Genomic DNA, 26,197 nt, shown 5'->3' on the forward strand with positions numbered 1-26,197 from the left:
CCAACTTTTATCACAAATTTAAAATATAAAATTGTATTAGATACCATCAATATTTATTGACTTCAAAGTTAGCTAATTTGAAAGCATAATTATTTAATAGGGTTTTATGTTTTGAAGTAGATTTTATAATAAGAGGTCTATAGTTTATGAGGTACCAGTTTTCCCTGCATAAGGGGCTTCAGATATTTGTGGAAGCTCTCATTGACGGGTTGAGCGTTGAGCGGGCTCTTGAGAGCCTCCTCCATGAGGCGCTCGTACACGCGCCCGTCGTACGCGCCCAGCGCGGAGTTGAGGACCTACAACGAAAGTTTTCTTAACAACTTCTAACATAATATCTGGAATGGAATAATATCTAGTGATTAATAGTTAATATAGGAATATAATAAATACCTGTAAAAAACGACATACAACAGTCAGCAGCAGAAGTTGCTCAGCGGGCGATGCGTTCAAAATTACCTTGGCACGCTCTTATTCTCTTACTGGCCCGCTTAGCGACGTCTGTTGCTGACTGTATTTACATACATTGCCGGAAGTCGATACCTATTAAAACAAACCATGACCCCATCCCATTTTAGGTAATAATTTATTCTCATAACAATGACCAAACATGGTGGACGTAAAAAAACCCGGCCAAGTGCGAGTCGGACTCGCGCACGAAGTGTTCCGTACCATTACGCAAAAAACAGCAAAAAAATTATATTTGTTATATGGGAGCCCCGCTTAAATATTTATTTTATTTTGTTTTTAGTAATTGTTGTTATAGCGGCAACAGAAATACATCATCTGTGAAAATTTCAACTGTCTAGCTATCACGGTTCATGAGTTAAAGCCTGGTGACACACAGACGGACACGGACAGACGGACAGCGGAGTCTTAGTAATAGGGTCCCGTTTTTAGTGTTTTTACCTGTTGGGTACGGATTACTCAAAATCTATATGCAGGCAACTTACAATAAGCCAATTAATTTACACTTAATCCGCGTAACTTCTACTACTTAACGTAGGTACCTCATCTCTGAAGTCGAAAGCGTCTACCAGCCCCACAGCATTGGGCCTGATCTTCCCCAGCAGCGTTTCATACCGCTGTTGCAACTCTTGCACGTTCGTCGCGGTTATGGGGGTATACTGCAACAACAAAACAACAACTATAATCTTACAATACGTTATCCTAAGCTGTGATTAAATCCCAGATAATAAAGTTCCAGTTTGATTGGCCTCTCTAAAATACAATCTGGTTTTGTACTAAAATGAGTAAAATGGCAGTTGAATTGGACACATTGGCTATGGAATAATAAACAGTAATTTGAGTTACTGGGATGTTAAAACAGTGCATAACCTTTTGTATGACCAGGGGCCTGACCATGATATCCTTATTGCGATTCTGTCTAGGATCTAAACTGAATTGCGAATGGACGGAGTTATGCGACTTATATAGCTCCGTCCTTTAGCGATTCAGTTTATATCCTACAGAATCGCAATAAGGACATCATGGTAAGGCTCCTGGCCTGTATCCATCACAAGTCGCTATTTCAACTTCCATAATAATTATGTGGATTCCTTTTCCAATTGCAAATTTCACAGCAACGTACGAAATATTAATAACTTTATATTGAAAGTGAAAGCGCTTATTAGACTAAGCGCTTATATATATATATATATATAAAGGGCAAACTGCCCAGAAATAGGAGCCCCGCGTAGCGGGGCTCCGACGACTCAGGGAACGGGTCAAAGATTTTCACGGTTCACGATATGCCTAGGAATTTCACGATATGCCTGATCTTACGATCGGCCGCCGACATATAGAAAATTACTAATGATACATGGTAAAAATATACCAAGTGCATCCACATTATACCTTTTGAAACCATAGTTTATATGATCTGTGCCATAGTCATCTGAAATATCTAAGTACCCATGTAATTGGGGGAATGAGGCTAGGTATCTCAATGTTAAGCTATTTAATCTGATGTGGTTAGATAAGTAGAGTACGTTGGTCACGACTGCGCGATTTGCCCAACCGGTCCCATCTTCTCGTAGGTGCTTATGAAGGTAATCTCTCGATCGTAGTTGATTGAACTTTGAACGAAGGTAAAAGTGAACCAATGAATGGAAAAGTGATAGGTAGGCACTTAGAACTAGGTATCTTAGATTTAGATGAAGTGTATAATAGTGAAGCGATTATGATAAAATCATTTTAAGTCACGATGGTAAACCTCTTAATCTTAGTATCTACTTATTAGCCCCTTTAACTAAAACAAGCCTTGCTATCTTAAATTATATTATGTGTACCTAAATATTCAGTTTAAAATACACTGTTACCAATGACACCAATCAACGCTACCACATAACTTGCCTTTTAACCAACACATTTAACGATTATGGGTTGAAACGGAAACTGAGACAAATCTACGGTTTTTCCTGTCGTATAAGGCGACTAAAGCGGGCCATCGAGGCTTGTTATTTTTGTCAACCAGTTCACAGCACTTAGTAACAACCCAGAAAAGTTGTGGGTAGAGTTGTGGGTAGCACACTTGGTAATATAGAAACAATAAGCCAGTTTAATAATATGTTCACACTCAACCAGTTTTTAATGACGTGGGTGGTCAATCACCATCAATGTCATTATCGCCGTATACCTAGAGCGGAGTTTATTCCGCTAGGTAGGTATAGGTATTAATCCGCTGTTTATTAAAGCAAAAAATATTTTGTCGAGCAATTGTATATTAGATGATGTTCAAAAGTTACATTAGGTAAATCTATCTGGATTAGATCTGGTCTGCCTATTGGTAAGAGCACGCGTACCTACAACCTATAACCTAAAATTTTAACATACCTACTTACAACTTGGAGGATACAACTAATTGTGGTATGGTATGTTAAGGTTTCGATAACAGATAACGACTTTGCAAAATGTTATTGTAAGTATTGATAGAGTAGCACGTTTTATATCATGCGAAAATCTACAACACAAATCTATCTCGACTAATGACCTTATTTAATATCTCTCGATTTAGTCCGTGACTCATAAGTATATGATATACAGTTATAAAAATATGGGGTCAATATTCTAGTTCGCAAAAATAATAGACTCATCAAGTATCGACATTATCAATATGGATCGATTGATCGGTTCACCATTGGATATTGGATAGACAAATAAGTCAAATAACAGCGTTGGCTTGCTATTTTATTCTTATTTATTGGTTCAGTACTTGGAGGATACAACTAAACGGAGTAGCCATTAACAGGCTTTCCCCTCTGTCGAAAATAGGCGGCCAACGGTCATACACAATGTATGGACTGACGTTTATCTGACATGGCTATTTTTACGTTACGCATACATTTGACGTTCCCCTCCCCCGCAAAAATCGGCAGACTGTTTTGTACAGAAAATTACAGACATGGCGTCTCCGTTTGATTATATCCTCCAAGACTTACAATTTATCGGACAACAAACAAGGCTTTTAGAGTCTGTGCGGAAAGAGAAGAATCGTGAAATGTATGGGATCCAATACATTCTACGACTCTTCTCTTTCCGCACAGACTCTAATCTTCTTTTAATGGTAAGTATACTGAAAGTGTAATAAATAATTATGGTTATGTCAAAAGTCACTTGTCAGGGTGAAACTGTGCTAGTGTTCTTAGACATATTTCGGCCGTAAAACTGTGTATTATTCCATGAATACTGGACGAAAGTGCTTGTAACTATTTCCGAAAGTTGTGAGAGTGTTATCTTTCCACAAAACTAAGTACTTTTAACGAAAAACAGTGCAAAAGATCAACATTTGACACTAATCTAAACCAAATATATCAACCTACCCTCAAACTTTTTATCAGTAGTGTTACCAGTGCAAAGTTTAAAAAAACTAAAATAATGGCTGGAAAAAGTACTGAAAAATGCACAAACTGCAAGAAAATACCAAATGAGAAGAAAACCTCCGTTAATTGTGATTCTTGCAAAAACCTGTTTTGTGGGGACTGTCATGGACTGTCACCGACAGAAGTCAGGGTGATTGAACTGAAAACTGTTTCTCGGGTTATGAATTTCTTCTGTACTGAGTGTAGATCTGTAATAGCCCAGTTACCGACTATTATGAAAAAGCTGGACATGCTCACTGATGAAGTTCAAAAGCTCCGCATGCGTCAAAGCATGCTTGCAACGGAATCAGCAGTACGGGAGATAACAGAAAGGAATAACAGGGCAAGCAATCTCATTATATTTGATATCCCGGAGTCTACGAGCGAGCATGCTGACGAAAGGAAAGATCACGACCTGCAGGAGACTGTAAATGTAATAAGCAGCGCTTCTAGCAAAGTGAACTGTGCTGGCATAAGAGTGTTTCGCCTTGGCGCTAAATCCAGTAGTCGCGCGGCGCCTCGTCCGCTGAAGGTTGTCTTACGCAGTAAGAGTGATGCGCTGGAGGTGCTCCGCAATAAAAAGAAATTATCAAAACCCTCATCTGTCAAAGCCGACCTTACACCCCTTCAAAGGGAATATCTTCAACACCTGAGAGAGGAGCTTAATAAGCGCACTAGCGAAGGCGAATCAGGCATCACCATTAAATATGTTCGGGGCCACCCGACCATAGTGGAAGCCACACCGGCAAAAAACCATTAAACCAAGCAAACAACAGCCTTAATATATGTGTTCCAACCGCGGCTCCGCACAACAACATGCGTGTCGCCGTTGGAAGACCGCTACCTGCAATTCTAACAATCACTATACTTTATACAAATATCCAATCTGTTTCATCTAAGATAGATCTTCTCACCGCAAGGGTCAATGTCCTCAAACCTACTATAATTGTGATCACGGAGACTTGGCTCAAACCAAACATACCTGATTCCTTGATTAGGATTCCCGGCTACGACCTATACAGAGACGATAGAATGGAAAAGCGGAGTGGTGGAGTGGCTATATATGCAACCAAAACGGATTATGTTAAGGCAAAATTGAACACCGGTTATAACACAAAACATGCCTCATCTGAATGCCTCTTTTTGGATGTGGAAATTGGCAGTTGCAAATTCTTACTATGTGGGGTATACAGAGGTCACGACTCATCGCTAGACCAAGACAATATATTGCTCGACAAATTCAGTCAGGCTTCAGAATCAAATTCAATAATCATTATGGGAGACTTCAACTATGGTGGAGTGAAATGGCCTCACGAAAACTCCGGTTATGTAACACCAAGGGAAGATAACTTTATACAGTGGTATAAAAATGCTAACCTCCATCAACTAATACACAAACCTACTAGATTTCGGCAAGGAAACCAGCCATCCTACCTGGATCTTGTTTTAACAAACGATGAATTGTTAATAGCTAGTGTCGATCACCAAGCACCAATTGGCAAAAGCGATCATGTCTGTTTGGAAGCTACAATTCAGTTGCAATTAGGAAAACCTTGCATCAAGAGAGAACTTAGATACAACTACAACAAAGCCGATTATGATAAAATGAATGAGCATTTAAAACTAACTCTGCAGCAGAACATTAGAAATATGGATAGCGTTGAAGATCAATATAACATGTTCCTTACAACAGTGAACGAAGCTGTTACCCAGTTTGTACCTCAAATCAAAGCAAAATCTGGTACCGTTGATAAGCCGTGGATTACCAGAGAGATGAAGGATTTGATAAGGCAAAAAGCAGCTCTCTGGGACAAGTATCAGCTAACTGGGTCAGAAAAATCTTACAAAGACTACCGAAAAATAAATAATAAAATAACCAATAGTACTAGAGCAAGTCGTATTAACTATGAAACTGAATTATTAACAACTGGGCCGAAAAAGTTTTATTCTTATATACGCCAGCAATTAACGTCAAAGGTCAGTATACCCACAGTTCTAAATAATGGACAAGGACACTCGGTAACGAGCGCGCCCGAAATAGCTGAAGCTTTTGCTGACCAGTTTGCAAGTGTCTTCCAAGTGGAGCCACAGGGTCAATTGCCGTGTCTGGAACCAGCCTGTAGAATTGATGACTGTATTTCGGATATAACATTCTCTGTAGACAAAATTCAACGGGCTATCAAAGAAATGAAACGCGATTCTTCACCGGGTCCGGACGGCATACCTGTCATACTTCTACAAAAATGTGACGCAGCTGCTGATCCATTATCCATAATGATGCAGCTATCGTACAATACTGGTATCTTACCGGAACGGAATGGAAAATTGCTAACGTGACCCCGATTTTTAAGAAAGGGAACAAATTGGAACCGTCAAATTATAGACCAATAAGCCTTACCAGTGTAGTCTGCAAGGTCATGGAAAAATTAATAGTGAAACATATTAGAAGCTTCCTTACCCAGCACACTATTATAGGTGACCAGCAACATGGCTTTTGTCCGCACCGCTCGACTGTCTCCAATTTACTATCCTGCCTTTCCTCGTGGACAAATAGCTTTAATGTAAGAGAGCCTACCGATGTCATCTACTTAGATTATGAAAAAGCTTTCGACAAGGTTCCCATAACAAGGCTTCTTTTCAAACTGGAACACCTGGGCATTAGAGGAAAGCTATTAAATTGGATCGAGGCGTTTTTGCGTCATAGAACACTCAAAGTGAGAGTGGGTGATTCAATGTCAATGCAACGAGACATATGCAGCGGAGTCCCACAGGGGTCAGTATTGGGCCCTATTCTGTACATCATATACACCTTTGACTTGCCTCACTGCTTAAACTGCAACATCAGTACCTTTGCAGATGACACTAAATTATTTGCCAACCCATTACTAAACTATAACATGCTACAAGACGACCTGAACAAAGTATGGAACTGGTCTAAAGAATGGCTCATAAACCTGAATTCTACAAAATGTACTGTTCTGCACATAGGTAAAAATAACCCTCATTACACATATAATTTGGACAACACTCCCGTAAACGCTGTCAAGGTACAGACCGATCTGGGCGTCAAAATCACTGAGGACCTAAAATGGGAAGAACATATAACTACAATCGTTAAGAAAGCAAAGAGCCTTATCTACCTCATAAGAAAAGCTTTTGGGATTCTGACGCCAGATATGATGCTAAAAATTCACAAAACCTATGTTAGGCCTATATTGGAGTACGCATTTCAAGTGTGGAGCCCTTATTTTATCAAGGATATTGACATGTTGGAGAAGGTTCAACGTAGTTTCACCAAAAAACCGAAGAAACTCAAAAACATGTCCTATGAAGAAAGACTACACTTCCTAAAGCTCACAACCTTGAAGGAGCGTAGAGAGCGTGGAGATCTGATCGAGACATATAAAATACTAACCCAACACTATGATCTCAAAGACTTCCATAAGATGCTAGAACGCAATAATAACAACCGTCTGAGAGGTCATCAGTATAAGCTGGTGTCTCGCAGGTCCTACAATAATCCTCATAGACACTTCTTTAGCAACAGAGTGGTCAAAGCTTGGAACAAACTCCCAGAAGACGTAGTATCGGCCCAAAGTGTCAATGAGTTCAAGAACAAATTAGATAAGCACAACGCAAATTCTACTCAGCACGGAAAACTCTGTTGATGACTCTGGATACAGGCATTATCAGTTATTTCAACTGCCTGCCTGCTTTATAAATAAAATAAAATAAAAATAAGTAATTTAAAGCAAAACAAGTTAATCAATGTTTAATTTAAACGAGTTATTTTGTCGATTTATTAACCTTGCTTAAAACGCCTAGTATCCACAGTAGCTTACCAGAGATTTAAAAAAAGTATTTTGACGTTTGACGTTGTCATTCATATTGTCAATTTGTCATGTCGAACCCTTTCTCGATGTTCGTAGTATTTATTTGTAGATAATTGAACTCAAAATCAAATAATAACAATGAGCCTTCCATTAAAGGAGACGTATTTGAAGTATAAAGTGTGTGTTATTTGCCACGTTCCACAGTCACAGGCGCCTGGAGTTCTATATGCCAAGTTTCCTCAGAATATCAATCGGTATGTTTTGTATTTCGTTTTACTCGTAGCAAAGCATAATCCTTGGTAGATTTCCCTCGTTATTATTTAATTAACTACTATTATTTAGTCTTCAAACCTATAAATCAAGACATTTGCGCTCAGCAATCGAGGCAAGCAAGCAAACTTATAGGTAGAGTCTGTTCGGAAAGAGAAGAGTCGTGGAATGTATTGGGCCCCATACATTCCACGACTACCACCCAGACTCTACACACTGTAAAGTGTAAACCATCAACTATTTACCTCCATCATGACCTCCATTGACATATTTGACAGTATAAATATTTAAAGTCTTATGTTTTTTACACTAAAATAGACTGAAATAGAATTCCTCGTGCAGAATGTATTTTCTCAATTTTTTACAAGATATTTGCATACATATTCAATCATGTATAAAGTGTACCCTTAGTCTAGGGTTGCCATACGTCCCCGTACACCGGGCAAGGTCCCCGTTTGAAGCTTGGTGTTCCGGCTTGTATCTTGTAATACAAGATGTCACTTTTTGACAGCTTTTGTTAGAAAGGGACTTCCACTTGTATTACAAGTTACTAGCTTTTCAGAAACGGGCCCCTGGTGATAACTTACAGGAGCAAAATTTAAAATTTGCACCCCCTACTTATGACATCCCTACATTAGTCAACACATTTTAGGTTATATGGAAATACATAGAATGATTAGTTTCTAGTAACCAATTCACTATTTCAATTTAATAACCACTACTATACATATTTTTTTTGTTTAATGCCTGCACCTACTACTGTTTCTGTTTAGCCTGGTGGTTGACTGGTCGAGAATGCCTTTAGGCATTAAGTCCACCATTTCTACTTTATTTGTTATATTGTGCAATAAAGTTTAAAATAAATCAATATACATTTTCAGATGTCGGAAATGGATACGAGTGATTGGTAATGTGAAACTCCTCCAGCTCTCCCTAAAAAAGCTCCAGTACCGCTTTGTCTGCGGCAACCACTTCCTCCCGCATTATTTCACTAAAAGCGGGAAGCATTTGACCAAAGATGCAATACCAACAGTGTTCCCTCATATCATCAAGCCCCTCAAAAGAGATGTGGTTAAACTTTTTCCCATGCTTATGAACAGGACTAATGATAAGATTTTACTTAGTAAGTAATTTTTATAATCACTTTATTTTAACTGTATGGATATTTAACGCATTCACTGCCAGCAACCAACCAGGCGGGTGCACTATCCGTAGCGCGTAGCAAGCGCTGGCACTGAATGTGTTAAGGCTGCTGTCTGACTGGCAATGATATAAGTAGCAAGTCACAAATCACTTTCTTAGGCAAGAAAAAAATCCAGTGTGAATAAATCAGACGCATATCGTCAGGTGACAACCAAAACTCACTAATTACTACCACAAGTTGAGAACCATAGTAAACCGTACTAGTAATAAACAAGATTAATTTTTGTTTAATATTTTTTGCACTAATGACTTTTGGTTGTCATCTGATGATATATTAAAGGGAAAAGTCAAACTTTTTCTATAAAAAACTACACTTATTGCTTATGCTTACATTGTCACGGGTATAATGGGCTCGGGTCCGTATGCCGGTGTCTCTGAACCTTTCCTGGCCAGTTCATCCTCTGCATCATTTCCTCTTGATCCACTATGCCTATGTATTCAGTGAGACTTCGATGACATTCCAGTATAAGCTCTGAAGTTAGTTTGTCGCTGACTAGCGCTTGTAGTACTGATTTACTGTCTGTCAGTATTAATAACTTGCCGTCTTGTTATAGCATTGCAAGCTTCTTTATTATATACAACTAGCGACTCGCCCCGGCTTCGCACGGGTTAACAAATTATACATAAACCTTCCTCTTGAATCACTTAATAAAAAAAACACATAATAATCCATTGCGTAGTTTTAAAGATCTAAGCATACATAGGGACGGACAGACAGAGGGAGGCAACTTTGTTTTATACTATGTAGTGATAAATATATCTAATTTCAGAATGCACTCAGAGAATTGTGCCCATAAAGAACCCAGCGTTAGAATCCCCAGACTCCACACCATATGAATACTTAGAAGATGAGTTTCAAGAACATATGGATCCAGGTAAAGAGTTTTTTAAAACATGTCTTTGGCATTAAGGTGTATTCGGGTATTTCCGAATGACGAATAGTGGCGGATAATTCCGAAAGCTGACACTTACTACAACGGAATATGAGTGATTTTACAATGATTTTCGGGATTACCCGATTTCCGGAACACGGAATAAAACAAGAGGCACTGAGTGTTTTTGTTATTTTTTGGCATTTTTATATGTATATTGTAACCTTTTTTGCCACTTTTGTGTTATTTCTACTCAGAATCACGTGCTCTTTCGATCCTCATCATCATCTTCCTCGCGTTATCCCGGCATTTTTGCCACGGCTCGTGGGAGCCTGGGGTCCGCTTGGCAACTAATCCCAGTAATTGGCGTGGGCACTAGTTTTTACGAAAGCGACTGCCATCTGACCTTCCAACCCAGAGGGTAAACTAAGCCCGTATTGGGATTAGTCCGGTTTCCTCACGATGTTTTCCTTCACCGAATAGCGACGTAATTATCAAATGATATTTCGTACATAAGTTCTGAAAAACTCATTAGTACGAGCCGGGGTTCAAACCCGCGACCTCCGGATTGCAAGTCGCATGCTCTTACCGCTAGGCCACCAGCGCTTCTTTCGATCCTAATGGGATAAAAATGTCCCAGAGTTTTTTTCCTATTGTGTTACCATTTCGGTAACAAAAAGGAAAGTTTGAAAAATGTATGGAATTTTTAGGACACTCCACTAACATTTCTTTGCAGAATGTCTACCCAAGAGAATCCCGATATTGCACCACAGCCTGCCCCCCAATTCCCACACAACAGAAATCTACACCATCAACAAGGACCGCCAGGTCATACCCATCACCACCAAAGTGCTCAACGATGGCAAAGGTACGGCACTTACTTATTTTTAGGGTTCCGTAGCCGAAATGGCAATAATGGAACCCTTATAGTTTCTTCATGTCCGTCTGTCCGTAAAAATCAACGTGGCACATCATTCGATAGGACGTATCGAAATATCGAAGTCTTTAAAAGTAACTTTAAAAAAAAGTATTTTCATTAACCTCCTAAGGCCCAAGATCCTACCTATAGTACCTATTCAGTTCGATGTAATTTGAACCATGTTCAATTTGAACAAAGTCGCTTTTGCTTTGTTTCGATAAATTTTTAAACGACGCAAAATCAACTCTATTTTCTACAGTGTAGGTTAAAATTTTGGATGTTTCGCTGTATACTTTTGTTTTAAAATAATCGCTATGAAAGTCAAAATAAATGTTTTTTTTTTAATATAGATTAATAAGTACTTTACACACAAATTGTTTTGAACCTTTATTATTTTATTTTGTTACAACTGTACATAGAGAACTTTATTTTTTATGCTGTGTGTTTATCTATTCCAGAATGTATTATAGAGTTTTCACAAAAGAAGATACCTGCCCCCCAAGGTAAGTCTTATTTTTTTTTGCTTTCTTGTTAAAAATATCGTTAAGCTCCGTGAAACAGAGCCATCTAAAATAACTTTTGTTTTCAGAACCGAAAGTGATACCTGTCAGTGACAAAGTTTTGTCAACGATTCTGAAGAAAGGTAGATTTATCTATTATCAATACAGTCATATACTTTCATATGAGGATACCTATTTTAATTGTTAAATTCGATATTTGTTAAGATTTTTGTGACTAAGTTTTACATATTTTTTACAGAATATGTCGATGTGGAGATAGAACCAATCGATTATAACTTTATAAGTAAGTATATGTTTTGTTCGTATTCTATGGCACAGGTAGATAACAATCTTAAAAACCCAAAAAAAAACTAAAATAACCTTAAAATGGTACTTGCATTTTTTTTATAGCCAATACAAAAGGCAAATAGCCTTAGGCACTGGAGGCTTGGTCATATTTTATTTCGTCCAACTATTTCCGTTTATTTATTTTTTTCATTCCAGGTAAACCAAAAATAAAAGTAGAAAGAGAAGAGGAACTGCAACACCAAATCGTAAAACTACAGCGGAGAAACAAACAACTAAAACGAATACTCAAAAACATCAGCCTAGTCGACGAAATTGAGTCCCCTAACATAAAGAGGGTTATAGAAAAGGCTATATACAATAAGCAGTTAAAAGAAGGCATCAATGAGTTCACACATGAGAAACAGATGGCGGCGGCCATTTTGAAAAGAGCTTTAAGTGCGTACCACTATTTGAGCTGTTTGATGCCTTTACCTAGTGTGTGTGCGTTAGAGAAGATAGCTAAAGGAGTTCCTTCTATAAGTAAAACTACTAAGTGTAAACATGTGTTATAGAAGTAATAAGGTAGTTAAAATCATGCTAACGTTCAGTGCGAAAGTGCATTGTATATTGGTATCAAAATGTAATATTTGTAATAAATGTAATTTATAATATTTTCTTTGCCTTTTCTATCAGTAGTTATTTACACACCTAATTAGGTGTAATTAATTAAGTATGTTTGTTATCAAATTTCAGAGATTGTCTATTATACGATAGCAGATTGATATCAATATTAAATATACGATAAAGACTAAGCCTAATCAAACAAAAACTCAACCAGTGAAATCTGCTGTTTTGCGTTTGATAGTACATTAAGTACCTACACTTACTTAAGTAGGTACAATGGGTAGAGGGTTCCATAACTGTCAACCATCAGATTATATCGGTGCGGCCAAAGGTGCTCACAAATATCTGAACACGCCTCTACAGCCTCTTTGAGTGCGTGTTCAGATATTATTGAGAAGCTCAGCCGCTCCAATATATCTAATGGCGCCTGTACCAGTCACTTGTGAATTAATTTCACTCACCAGTGGCAAGTCGCCTAGTGCCCAGTAGATCGCGTAGATACAACTACGCAACTGGTACAGGACAGCTTAGTTTCCCCGCTGAGAGCGAAGGAGGTCGCTTCTAGCAGAGTTGTATACAGACAGAAGAATCTAGAACTCGCCAGTAATAAGTCGCTCAAGAGCCCAGTAGACCGCGTACAGCTCTAACAACTGGTATAGAACTGTCCTAGTTTCCCCGCTGAGAGCAAAGGCAGTTGCTTCTAGCAGACTTGTATACAGACAGAAGAATCTAGAACTCACCAGCAATAAGTCGCCTAGTCGCTCCAGCGCCCAGTAGACCGTGTATAGCTCCAACAGTTGGTATAGAACTGTCCTAGTTTCCCCGCTAAGGGCGAAGGAGGTCGCTTCTAGCAGACTTGTATACAGACAGAAGAATCTAGAACTCACCAGTGATAAGTCGCCTAGTCGCTCCAGCGCCCAGTAGGACGCGTACAGCTCTAACAACTGGTCTATACCACGGAAACTAGGAAACTAGGACTAGGACTGTCCTATGACAGTCCTAGTTTCCCCGCTGAGGCCGATGGAGGTCGCTACTAGCAGACTTGTATACAGACAGAAGAATCTAGAACTCACCAGTAATAAGTCGCCTAGTCGCTCCAGCGCCCAGTAGACCGCGTAGAGCTCTAACAACTGGTATAGCACTATCCTAGTTTCCCCGCTGAGAGCAAAGGCAGTTGCTTCTAGCTCTGACTTGTAGACTGACAGGAGAATCACTCGGGAGTGAGCCTGGGGACAATTTGAATTTGAAGATTCTGTAAAATGTATTTTTCTTCATAAAACTGTATTGTACCTAAACTCTAAAGGGTAGCCGCCATTTTGAACTTTTTAATCACTGCCTATTATAAAATTCAGTCGAGATCTTTGAAAAGCTTTTCTTTGATATGTTAAATAGCGGCAGCGGACACTATCAGAATCTAGCTAGCAAAAATGGGGCTATGGAATTTTTACTGGTTTTATTTATGGACATTTAATAAGTGGGTTGCCGCATAAGAACTTGCTCAAATCCGCGGAAATCTTGTCAAAGAAATTGAGTTATTTTTAACCAACTGCGCCCTCCCACAAAATGACAAACTTAGATATCCGAAGTAATTACATAATATTGATGTGTACGCCATTGCGTTTTGGTAAGGGAAAACATCGTGAGGAAACCGGACTAATCCCAATATTCAATACTATACAAAAAGTCGGTAGGTAGTACAGTAGCAGTAGTAGGTAATAGTACCTACTACATACTCGTAATTATATAGTTATAGTATCCCTTGGGGTTGGAAGACTTGGAATGTCAGTCGCTTACATAAAAACTAGTACATACCAATATACCGCAACACCTAATAATAATTGATTATTCTGTGCACGCCAGATACCGACATGTAAGGTCAGAGGTCAAGGTGCGTAAACAATTAATAAGTTGCCAATCTCATTGAAGCGTAAGTAGTTATCACTCTTCCATATTAGTGCGACAGAGACAGTTGCATTTCATTTCAACGATTGGCATATACATATATTGTCTACGCACCCGGTTGTGTTAAAAGGTGTTTAAATTAATTATTACCTACATAAATACACAATGGTTACCTCGGAAGCAGCAACTAGCTGCACCGACGTAAGATTCCACGCATCTTGTTGGCTTTTGCCGTCGTTCATGTGCCTCTGCATGCTGTATAGGCACGCCTCCACTTTCCTATAAAACAAAAGGAACAATCAAATATTGTTTTTGTTTGAAAAAAAAATCTGCAATACCTAAGAAAAAGAACCGGAGGGCGTATCGCTTAAACGCTTATTTAAATAAATTACCAGCACCCCGAGAACATATTTATTTTATTTTATTCATAAGCCATAAATTGTATGTATATACATGTTGATGTTAGGCAATACAATCAATACAATTTTACCCAGTAGGTGTAGCTACACATTTACTTACCTATACATACTTATTAACTAACAGTTTATATTATAATATTCACTTAAGCTGTAGGGGCATAACTCAATGACAAATTGTTTAACTGCTGTCACAAATTTCAAGTCATTGAGTGACTTAATTTCTACGGGCAACGTATTAAACACCTTAGCAGCAACATACATAGATAGTGCAACATGATTGGCGCTACAGTATCTCGCTGCGAGATAGAATATTACCCGTCTTTAATTTCGTTAATGCGAGATACTGTCGCGCCAATCATGTGCTAGCCCGACTGTGTGTAAATTAAACTCTGGGTAATAAACTATACATACCCGGCAGCGACTTTCTCGAATCCCTTGATGATTCCTTTGACGGAGTTGTCCCACTTGGTAATTTTGCTGCGGTCGGCCAGGTAAGCCATGGATGGGCTTACCGTCTGTCCTGATGCCACTTGCGTGCCAGCCTTCATCAGAGCCCTGCCAGAAAAATACAGTTAGGTATTAAAATGAGAAACAATAACTTGGCTTCCTTATATATACGGCCAAATAAAAAGCAAATAAACAAAGAAAGGTCGATAATGGTTGGACAGCATGTCGGAAGCCGTGTGCACCGAGTGCTCCCCGTGCGAGGCCGTGAAGACGTAACGCGAAAGCTATTGAGAAGAACTCGCCAAAAACATCCGTCCGTATCCATATTAGTGACTGCGCCAGCCAGCAGTTCTGCTGCAAGGACGCAGAAGCGTTGGTCACACGAGAGGGGGGGACGGAGAGGCTCATCGAGCTTGCTCAAATGCACGCACTGGCACGATCCAGGACGTCGGTCAGAGGCGTATGCTACGGTACGCTAACAACCTCCGTCCAGACAAACCCGTTCCGAGGCAGAACGTGTATACGCGAGAACGACTCGCCAAAAACATCGAAGTCATAACCTCGACCGCTCTGTGCGTGTAGTGTACCTACGATTGAGAAAAGGGGAAGGCGGAATTGAACAAGATATCTTGTCCATCATTCTTCTTGATACACACACATTTTTCAGCACACAACCACACAAGGGAACGATTATTGCAACCGTATTGATACCTACTCGTTCCATGAACAATCGGAATGCAACAGCTAACACTCCAGTTTTTTGTATTCGGCGTCAACTGACTCGCGCGACTACAGCCCAATATTGATACGGCTGCTGTGCTTATTGCCATGTTGCCTTACGGCAGTATGAAAAGCATTGCAGCTGATATAAATATTGTCATACCTCGCAGTTTGCAAGTGAAGGACGGTGTTCTCTCCCTCGTAAGTGTACGCAGCAGTTACATTGGCGTATGTCTGCGGCAGATTCGAAGAAAGCATGTATCCGTGACCGCCACACGACGTTCTACAGCGCTCCACTAGTATTGATGTGTCTGCTGTGGTCGTTGCTTTGAGGCAGCAGGATAGGGCGTGCAGCTGGTGAAGAGAAAGAACGTTAATTTTATTGTAGATATTGCCAGATCTTGGTACTAGGAAAAAAAACAAAATTGTTCTTATGCAGAAGACCATCTAATTGTAAGTTAAAGTATAGTTCTGGTTTAATTATCACTCGCCATCTAAATCGGTTACTAGAAAGTGTGAGGCCATCGTGAAATACATACTGGTCGACATACCTTGAAAGATCAGGAAGTTGAAATGGCGGCGGGAAATATATGTTTTATAGTGGACGCTAGACGCACTTTTACAGGCCATCTGCCAAATTAACAGTAGAGTAAGAAGGTTAGTTAGAACACTCCAAAGTCGCAGAGTAATTTTTGCAGATCTGAATTTAGAACCTTCGCTTATTCCACAATAGTTCACTCGATTTGAATTTTTTAAAATGACATCGGGACTTTGGAGGTTAGGCAAGTTTGGTACCTCGGCCAAGTTCTCCAGGTTCCCGGTGGCTAGCTCATCATTGACCTTCTTGTAGATGGTCCAGAGCCGGTAGCAGTTTATGTAGTACGCCTGGCTGGTCGCTATGGAAACGAACAGCTTGTGCTGTTGCGTCACGTAGTCTAGGATCTGGGGCTCTGGTTCACTGGAACAATGTGGTTTATTTAATGATATGGTGTAAATTGCAGGAGTTCGTAATATGTCCGTAAATTTAAAATCCTACTACAGTTTTATTGCCATCACCTGTCGAATCCCACGATATGACGTCACCCATAAGCGTTCTGGCTCAAATATGAGCCGCTGGGAGCTGACAGATTAAGGTCAGCAGTTTCACTTTACCCATTAGTGCTTTCCCAAAGCAAATGCACGGATTACTACCAACACCTAAATCACTGCAGTTGTGTCTTTTATAATTGAAGAGTCCCGACGATTGCTCCAGGATCCCATCATCAGATCAGGTCAGGAGACCAGATGACAAATGGGAACTACTGTGAAGTATCCGTTTCAAACAAAAAAATATTTCGACAAACAATTTAACATTTTTAAGTCAGTATAAAGGTTTGACCTTATAGGTCGTAGGTACCTATAGTTCTTTAGTATTAAAAAGTTTAAAAACATTGTCACATGTCCTTACTTAGGCTTAGGTTGCGACTGCCTCCTAACAGCCGCATAGCGTGTGGCGATGGTAACCGCTTTCCCAAGGCAATTCCCCATGTGACACAGGATGGTCATTCTGACATAGACCATGGTTCCGTAGACTAGCTTGCTGCTAGGTCCCGATACGAATGTACCATCCTGGAAGAAAACAAATTAGGTTACACACGAGACAAAACCTGACCTGAATGGAAAAGTAGCAGGCACTTAAACGTCTTTGTCGTACCGCAGCTATTGCTTTGCTGTTCTTATCGTTTACTATATTTTAATTAGGTACTAGATAGGTACTTATTTAGGAATCTGTAGTTTGCCCACTATTATGGTTCTATGTCATATGGAGCAACTGTCATATTTTATCTATCACATCCTAAATCAGTGTCTGGGATACATAAGCCTTAACCAATCGGTCCATAAGATGATAAGACCTTACCTTCTTCATCTGAGAATACTTCATCAGCATTCTATCCCTAGGTATCCTATGGTTCTCGAAGCCCAGGAACCCATTATTGACAGTGTTGAAGCCCAGCTTGGCGCCTATCTCGCCCAGCTTCACACCCTTCATCGGCATGTGGGTGTCCAGGTCTCGAATCTGAACAATGAAGGGCTGGATGCCGCAGCTTCTGCCGCGGCTGTATGTGTGGGCCATCACGACGCAGTGGTTGGCTGTGTGCGCCACTGGAAAGAAGGAACATAGAGTCCAGATAGGGTTCGATTGGTATCGGAATCCATATATAACCAGTGAACGCATATAAACAACACAGTGGCTTTTTTATGATAAGAGGCGAACGAGCAGGTGAATCGCCTAACGGAAAGCAAATACCTTCGCCCATGGACACCTGCAACACCAGAAGGGTTTAAAGTGCGTTGCCGGCCTTTAAGATGGGAGTATGCTCTTTTCTTCAAGGTTTAAAAGTCGTATTGGTTCCGAAATACTGACTGTTCACTCCACAGTTTAACTACGCGAGGCAGGAAGTACGCACAATTGACGACTGCCAACCATCTAAGTGGTGGTGAAAAAGAAGCGACTGAGCACTCTCCGTTATAGCTACGTAGGTAACATATATTACCTACCGAAGCTATTATTATCACTACGAACCCAAGGCTGTTTTTTGTTGAGTTTTTTTTGCCTTTTCATAAGTAGTTTCAGATTTAAATAACAAAATAAATGACGAACTCTTTTCGTCTTTACATTCCACTTATATATCTATCTAATCTATCTATCTATCTAATACCTTTAAACGAGCAATTCTTGTTTATTTATATATATATTTCGGGGATCTCGGAAACGGCTCTAACGATTTCGATGAAATTTGCTATATGGGGGTTTTTGGGGGCGAAAAATCGATCTAGCTAGGTCTTATCTCTGGGAAACATTTCGAGTTTTTTTATGTTTTCCGAGCGAAGCTCGGTCACCCAGATATTTTTTATTATATGCTGACGTTGATATAAGTAGGTAATTAGGTATGACCGTTAATCAGTGTTAGGTTAGGCACATTTTTAAAATTTGTACCATATTATTAAGATACCTAAAAATGATAAAATTGTACAAAAATCAACAAACAATACAAGAATATTAATTTTTACCTTTGGTCATCACAATTAAAATACCAAATTGTGTAGGTATCTATAATCTAATCTATAGATACATCAGTTACATTTACAACGTCCGCAAACCGATAAAAAATACTAATATCACCTACCTAAGTATCTACATCAAATAGGTACGTAAGGTTAGGTGGGGTAAGATAAACTATGCCATAGGTCAGCGGTCGGCAACCTGGCGCCCGTGAAGCTGTCACTTGCGGCCCGCGAGTCTCCTTGGCTATTTTGTATGTAATATTGACAAACGACAATGTCTGATAAAGTCATAAATATTAACAAATTACGGCTTGCCGACCGCTGCCATGCGAGTTACTAATGTGTTGCAGAAAGTTTTTTGACATAAATTTGTATTGCATAATGTTACTTGGCAGAAATGTCTTTTGGCCGAATTACCTTTCGCATAGTATCTTTTAGCATACAATCACTTCGCAGAGTTTTATAATCCAGAACCATATTTTGTGGCATACTGTTGATGATCATAATAGTATTTTAATCGAATATTGATTTCGCCGATAAATGTATTGCATACTATTTTGGTGGTATAAAGCTATCAAGTTTAATTAAAGGTGATGTTTATGGCAGTTGATCTTAGTTTTCTGGTAGCCGTTCGTTTTTGTAGGAGGTCGCAGCTCTAACCTAACCTAACCTATTTTTCTGACAGCCATTCGTTTTTGTAGGAGGTCGCAGCTCTAACTTTTTTTTATTAGGGGGGAAAATGCATTCCGCATACCACACGGGTGTGAGGGGTGACCCGAGTGGTTATGTGGGACTCCCGTCTAGGCTAATGAGGCCCACGGTATACCCACTAAAAACCCCCCATATGCCGCCTCGCCGCCCTATTGGTGGGGTTACGGGAACGCTTGCGTACTCATCCGCGACCCCACCGGCGGCAGTCGCCTACGAGCGGCTCCTTTGCGAATGCCCGAAAGCCCTTCACGTTAGGCGCGCTAGATGGTTCGACGCGCCTTCCTCCTCGGCCTCCGTTCTGCACTGTAGCGGACCCCTCCGAGCTCGCCACAAGGAAGCCACGGACGCCAGAAAATTCCCCGGCGCCCGGCGACAGATCAGTTCTATGATTCTCGCAGCTCTAACCTAACCTAACCTATTTTTCTGACAGCCATTCGTTTTTGTAGGAGGTCGCAATTCTAACATAAACTAACCTTCTTTTAGCAGAAAAAATCATTATGCCATAATAAGAGTATGCTGCAGGATGGTTATGATACATAAAATTATGCTAAATGAAAGTCGGCAACAGTAATCTTCTGCTTAATTATATGCTGCAAAATGTATTGTATGCGTAGCAAATAGTAATGCCAAGTAATAGTTATGCAAAATTATCATTCGACTAAAAGTGTTTCTGCGATACATGTTATGCGAAATGTATTTCTGACAAACAATATTATGCCAGATGAGGGGAACCCCTGCCGTGCATAGGTAGTTACTTGATATGAGCACAGAGAAATATAGTAAGCAGAAGTTTAACTTACATCCTCCGGGCCACCACTTGTACGCCGTCAACTTGGGGCTGTTCAGGACGAACTCTTCAGTCTTGGGGTCGTATTCGGCCGTCGTCTCAAGACCACGGATGAAAGTGCCGTGGCCTAACTCGGTCTGAAAAAGTAGAGTGAGCAATTAACAAAGTTACTTGTGTCAGGAATCAGGAATTCTAGATTGGAGTGCTGGTAGCGGAAAATGTCGTTAATTGGGATCCCGGGTTAGAATCCAAGCTCGTTCCAAACAGTAGCATAGCGTTTCCTCTGCCTGAACCCATCTTTCTTGTGCCGTCCAGGGATATGATCAGGATTTCAAATTTTAGTTCCTCAATCTTTTTAAAGCATCATATAATTGTTGTGTAATGTGTATAAGCCTAGACTTATGGGTACCTATAGTTGTATCATAGACGTCAACGTATGTACGAAATTATTTTTGCTTGGCGACACTCTAGCGTAGGTACTCTGGGGTACCTCTGTTTTTCTTCTACCTTATATTGAAGTAGATCTACGTAGGTACCTGAGCATATGTCCCAATGATTTTCATGTTCCTGATCTTCGGCAGCCAGTATTTCTGTTGTTCATCATCTGCCTGTCCGGCGATGACGTTGGGGAACATGGAGTAGTGCAGCATCAGCGGAGAGTTGTCTTTAAAGATGGCTGATGATATTGTGGTGCGGAGGCCTAACCTAAAGACCAAACATTTAATTTATATGTATAAGGTGTATTTAAGTAATTCCGTTCCGAATACTTTCGCCGGGTTATTCCCACTGGGAACCAGTGGGAACTGGGAAAACTACTGGGAAGTAACAACTTGGTGGTAACTAGTGGGAATAACCCCTTTCGCCAAAGCAGGCCACTGACGAGCCTTCCAAATGGATGCCGTTACAATGGATTCATCCAAATGGACGGCATCCAATTATTTAGTACACTGACGATCGATCCATTTCATACGTCCATACTTCGTACCATAATTCGTTGTCGCGTGTTGTTACTTGGTGGCAGCGCCATGCAGACTGAATAAAAATGGACGTAGTTTTGCACATTCACGGAGCGTTTGGAAATGGCGTGGCGCACGTTTGGTGTACGGTGTACGTTTCTTGCATTGACGGTCAGTCCAACCAAAATCGCCACGCATACGTCCAAATGGAGTGGCGTGCTGGATTTCAATCCAAATGGAAATCCACGATTAGGATGCCGTTTAAAAACATTGTACGTTTTTGACATTCACGGACCGATTTTGGAGTGCAGCCACGCTATTTGGACTGTTGGAGGTTGAGGCTCGTGGATGGATTTATGGGTGATTTTCGGAAGTAGGTACCCGACATTCTAAAGACACCTCATATGGAACTTGCAGACACAAAAAAAGAAAGTTGTATCTCGAAAGTTAAAGAGACTGGAGACTAATGTTGGTTGTGGGGAGTATCAACATAAAGTGCCTTCGAAGTCCTACTCGATCTACAATTTCAGAGAAATCAAAACGCGATCAATTGCGGGTAGTTCACAAAACCCGCGCATGCAGCTAAAAGATGTTGAACTCCTCGCCAGTCTACTTGTGACCACGAACGTAACGTCAGAACGTCACGTTCGAAACGTCCGTACGGCTACCATCAGTTTGGCACTGACATAAACGCCGTCGAGAACGTAATTTACTTTCTATAAATCTCGCTCGTACTCGCATATTAGTGCGAACGAGATGCATAGAAAGTAAATTACGTTCTCGATGGCGTTTATGTCAGTGCCAAACTGATGGTAGCCATACAGGTCATATGATAAACGTAAGTTTACGTCATTAAGTCCTGTATTAGTTTTAATATTCCATGTCTACCTATGAACCATCTCTAAAAAGCTTTGGCAAAAAAAGTATTAGGTTTTCATCAGATTGTCTGGTGCAGAATTAGAACTTTCGCTCCCTGTACTTAGCTATTCATGGAACCTCCAGTTCCTCACGTTCAGGACTTTGTCCTCGTGGGTCATACCTGGCTTTCTCCTCCTCGTTGAGGTTGTTCTCATCCAGGTTTCCCAAGGCCTGGTGCATGATGACCGCCTTCCGCACCGCGTTCTCATAGCGCTCCTTGTGGCTGAAATATTCTTCGGGCACTTTGTCTCTTAGACCTTGGACGTTCAGGACTCTGTCCTCTGGAAGAGAATACGATTTTATTGAGGACTTCATTGCAGTGGGGGCTCACTTGGCTTCACTTTTACAAACAGCAACACTCCTAACTGTACATTGGTGGACCTTATTACAAAAGGCATAAGGTCCACCGATGTTACCTTGACTGATTACAATAACCGAAACTAAACTAAAACTACTAACTAACTAAAACTCGATCCACTAATTTTGTATCCAGAAACAGAATACAATGAGAGAGAAATCATTCGAGAGACTTCGTATATATTTTTTTATTAATTAGATTCAAATTCGATTTATGTCCAAGAACATGCAAAGGTCGTATGATGAGTACCTACCATTGGGTTGGATTTTGATAATGTATGTATAAAATGTAAATAATTATAGATTCATAATGATGACATGTAAATTGGTTTTATGAATAAAAATGATTTTGATTATTTTATGTCATTAGGTACATAGCTACTTAATTCCTAATTCCTACATGTTTTACACAAGTATTTATTTTCACATCACCTATTCGGAAAAGGATTTATTCTTCCCTGCTAGGAGGGATCAAAGTGGCACTTTTCTTGCCTGCTAAGAGGGTTCAAAATTGCACTTTTCTGTTCTAGGACATGTTTTTTTTTTCTTTTTTGCATAAGTTTTTTTGTTTAAATAATATTTTGTAACATAATTATTTCCTCATAGAAGATGTGTCAAAGCTCCGAAACGTCAGAAAAGCAGTATGTGTCACATGGTCGCAAAATTATTTTCACTTTGGGCGTTAACACTTGAATCCCTCACTACTCTCAAGATTCTATTTTCGCGCTAGATGTAAGTATGGAGTCGCGTGCGCGAACGCAACTCATGCTAGCAAGTCAGGTTATGAATTTGATCTGATTTTGTTATAAATATGATCTGTCAAAGACAAAAGTGCCATTTTATACTTACTCACTCTTTGTTGCCATTTCTTCAACCAGAAACGTCACTTTTAACACAGATCATGTCCAGATCAAAAACCTGTTATTAAAATCAGAATACGACTGTATCAAACCAGTTCGATTATAACACCATACTGTATTATCCTGTATCACATACTGTGCTTTGATATCATAGCGTGTACTGTGTAACATACTACATATATATTCAGATTCTATTTGCGAGTTCCTATAATTGGCTCTGTAATGCTATTTAAAATGTCAAACAAATATTTCATAACTGTTGGAATTCCTTGTATACCTACTTAAATAAATAACATAATCAGTAGCACAGATCATATAATACTTAGTCAGTAGGTAGGTATTGTAAACAATACTTACCCAATTCCTTCCGATACATAGTAATCTTCTCCCCTCCATCCAGATAATGTGTCAACTCTTGCACATTGAACGTGCATCCGTCCCGCTCTTTCTGGAGGTCTTCATTTACTTTCCTGCTCACAACCATTTTGACGTGCGCTCAACCCGAGATCTCGCTGTCACTAACACAATAAGTATTTGCTCATTTGTTTACAATACGCGCGCGTATCTCTTGTGATAATTTATATAGCTGGTCAAGCAAATCTTGTCAGTAAAATAAGGCGCGAAATTCAAATTTTCTGTGGGCTGAAATCCCTTCGCGCCTACATTTTTCAAATTTGCCGCCTTTTTCTACTGACAAGACCTGCTTGACCAAGTATATAATCTTGCGATTTTGAGAGCATCGAGAGTGCGATTACGGCTGATCGGAGTCCGCGCTAGCGGTGAATGAACGTAACACGTTAGAGAAACTGCGAAACAACATTGCTGCCGGGTTTTGAGGAAGATGTTGCGTAATAATTATCCGTCATGTTTAGTGTTTAATAACTTGTATCATAGGGTATTTTCCTACTAGTCAAATCAGTTTCTTTTTTAGAACTGCAAAACGATTTGCAATTTATATGAATGAAACATTACATTGTGACGTCACTGTCAACTCTTTATAATTTCTATCCGATTTATTAACTAGAACTTGTGTTTAAAAATAACTGCTATCTATGTTTACGAATAATTATCTGGCGCTTTATTAATTCATGCATGGTGTGAAATAATTTATTTTAAATGCAGTATAATTTAATACCCTATTGGAGTAGGTATTGAAGCGTCAATAACAGGCCGCACCGATCTACGAGGTCATCGATCATAAGGTCCCTTTTTGTAGATAATGCCCCATTTATCCCAAATTATCCAGCTTTGATGATTCATTTGAAGACCAAGTCACATTTCTCGAAATTGCAATCTAATTTGAACCTTAAATCGGAATTATAACGTTGAAATTCTATTGGCGCGTATGTGGTCCATAAATCGTACAATTCCTGGAAAGGGGTCGTCCAGAAATCATGTGATCGTTTATTGGGTAAGAAAAATATCACGAATGATCAAGATGGGGGAGGGGGGGGGGGGGTCTGAGAAGATATCACGTGAAGTTTTATTTTTTCAAAGTCAAAAACAACAATATTAGGTAAGGTAGGTGAGTACTCAAAAATTAAATATAACACGACATTTTCAAATGAATAAATTTTAGATAGGATTTAGTTAAGTACCTAATTTGACATTGATACGTAGGTACAACACATTAAGATTTCTTTTTATTTTATTTTTTTATATTTTTCTGTACCTAATGTTTTTTTTATTGTTAATTTCATTTGTGCGTAATATGTATTATAAATGCGAAATTCCAGCCGGACATGTGAATAACTGTACAGTTTATTGTGGAAACTTGTTATATGGCATTAATTATTTAAATTTAATACAACCATTTTAAATTAATATTTGTTAGATAATTTAGTTTAGTAATTTGACATTGACACCACACATTGACATTTTGGCCTTTAACATTTTTCTGTATATATTGCTTATTAATATTTGTAATTTAATTTTGTGATAAATATTTGAATGCTGAATTTCCAGTAACACATCTAAAGAACTGAATCTGAATATATTAACATCTTGTATATAATAACTCGTGTTTTATCTTATCTTATCTAGGTCAGGAGAATCCGGGAAAAAAATTTTTTTTTTCATTCTTTGATCAAATCCTCAAAAAGCCACCAAGGGCACTACCTAGCATGGGTTACATGTAAATAATAAATACGTTACTTACTTTCACAATCAAAACTTTAATGACATCACAATTCGTTCACAGTTACAAGTTTCACAGTTTTCCCTGCATGAAGCGTTTGAAGTGCGTGTGGAAGCTCTTGTTTACCGGCTCGGAGTTGAGGGGAGTTTTCTCGGCCTCCGCCATCAGCCGCTCGTACACGCGCCCGTCGTACGCGCCCAGGGTTGATTGCAGGATCTGAGGAAAAGGTCACTATGAAATCAGTTACATTTACGGTTTATCTACGGTAAGGTAAGTTATCTTATCTTATGGTATTCGTGAGCCCTTGCGGATACACTTCGACCCATAAAGATCTTTTGAGTAATTACCCTCTAGGAAATATCCGTCAACTGCTCAAGAGCTTTTCCCACCATCTCCATGTGCCGGATAATGGAGCTCATGAGTAGCGTTTTAACCTTTTAACCGCCAGCAATTTTTGATCGAGCGTGCTCGTGTCGCCACCGACAGTAAGTAATTGTACCACGCAGAGTAAGGTTGGCATAGTTACGGGAGTTATAAATGTGCTGTAAAAAACCAAATCAGATCTTTGTCTT

General features: G+C 39.6%; 3 protein-coding genes across 4 annotated transcripts in view; 1 reads left to right on the forward strand and 2 right to left on the reverse strand.

The window, feature by feature from the left end:
- Nucleotides 1-120: 120 nt before the first annotated feature.
- Nucleotides 121-24,016, reverse strand: LOC134647336 (probable peroxisomal acyl-coenzyme A oxidase 1). 2 transcript variants are annotated; one of them, XM_063501671.1, is made up of 14 exons: nt 23,846-24,016; nt 22,393-22,552; nt 20,934-21,102; nt 20,411-20,534; nt 17,752-17,996; nt 17,302-17,462; nt 16,650-16,812; nt 16,018-16,208; nt 15,099-15,242; nt 14,442-14,547; nt 13,543-13,592; nt 13,107-13,209; nt 1,008-1,124; nt 121-296 (listed from the first exon to the last, which is right to left on the reverse strand). In XM_063501671.1, exons 1-14 carry the CDS (start codon nt 23,970-23,972, stop codon nt 138-140), a joined length of 2,019 nt encoding a protein of 672 aa, XP_063357741.1. In that variant the 5' UTR covers nt 23,973-24,016; the 3' UTR covers nt 121-137. The 2 variants fall into 2 exon arrangements, with proteins under 2 accessions (XP_063357741.1, XP_063357739.1); XM_063501669.1 differs by lacking the exon at nt 13,107-13,209 and having other exon boundaries at nt 13,440-13,592.
- LOC134647339 (uncharacterized) lies at nt 7,806-12,342 on the forward strand. The gene is made up of 8 exons (XM_063501674.1): nt 7,806-7,944; nt 8,842-9,083; nt 9,934-10,038; nt 10,772-10,903; nt 11,413-11,457; nt 11,544-11,597; nt 11,714-11,758; nt 11,959-12,342. Exons 1-8 carry the CDS (start codon nt 7,829-7,831, stop codon nt 12,312-12,314), a joined length of 1,095 nt encoding a protein of 364 aa, XP_063357744.1. The 5' UTR covers nt 7,806-7,828; the 3' UTR covers nt 12,315-12,342.
- A 1,628-nt stretch (nt 24,017-25,644) lies between the features above and the next one.
- LOC134647351 (probable peroxisomal acyl-coenzyme A oxidase 1) overlaps nt 25,645-26,197 on the reverse strand; it is a 38,472-nt gene continuing 37,919 nt past the window's right edge. Inside the window, exon 13 of the mRNA XM_063501688.1 lies at nt 25,645-25,841. Within this exon, the coding sequence (XP_063357758.1) occupies nt 25,698-25,841 (144 nt within the window). The 3' untranslated portion in view covers nt 25,645-25,697. The remainder of the gene's footprint in view (nt 25,842-26,197) is intronic.

This window comes from Cydia amplana, chromosome 4 (assembly GCF_948474715.1).
Source record: "Cydia amplana chromosome 4, ilCydAmpl1.1, whole genome shotgun sequence".
Taxonomy (NCBI): Eukaryota; Metazoa; Arthropoda; class Insecta; order Lepidoptera; family Tortricidae; genus Cydia; species Cydia amplana.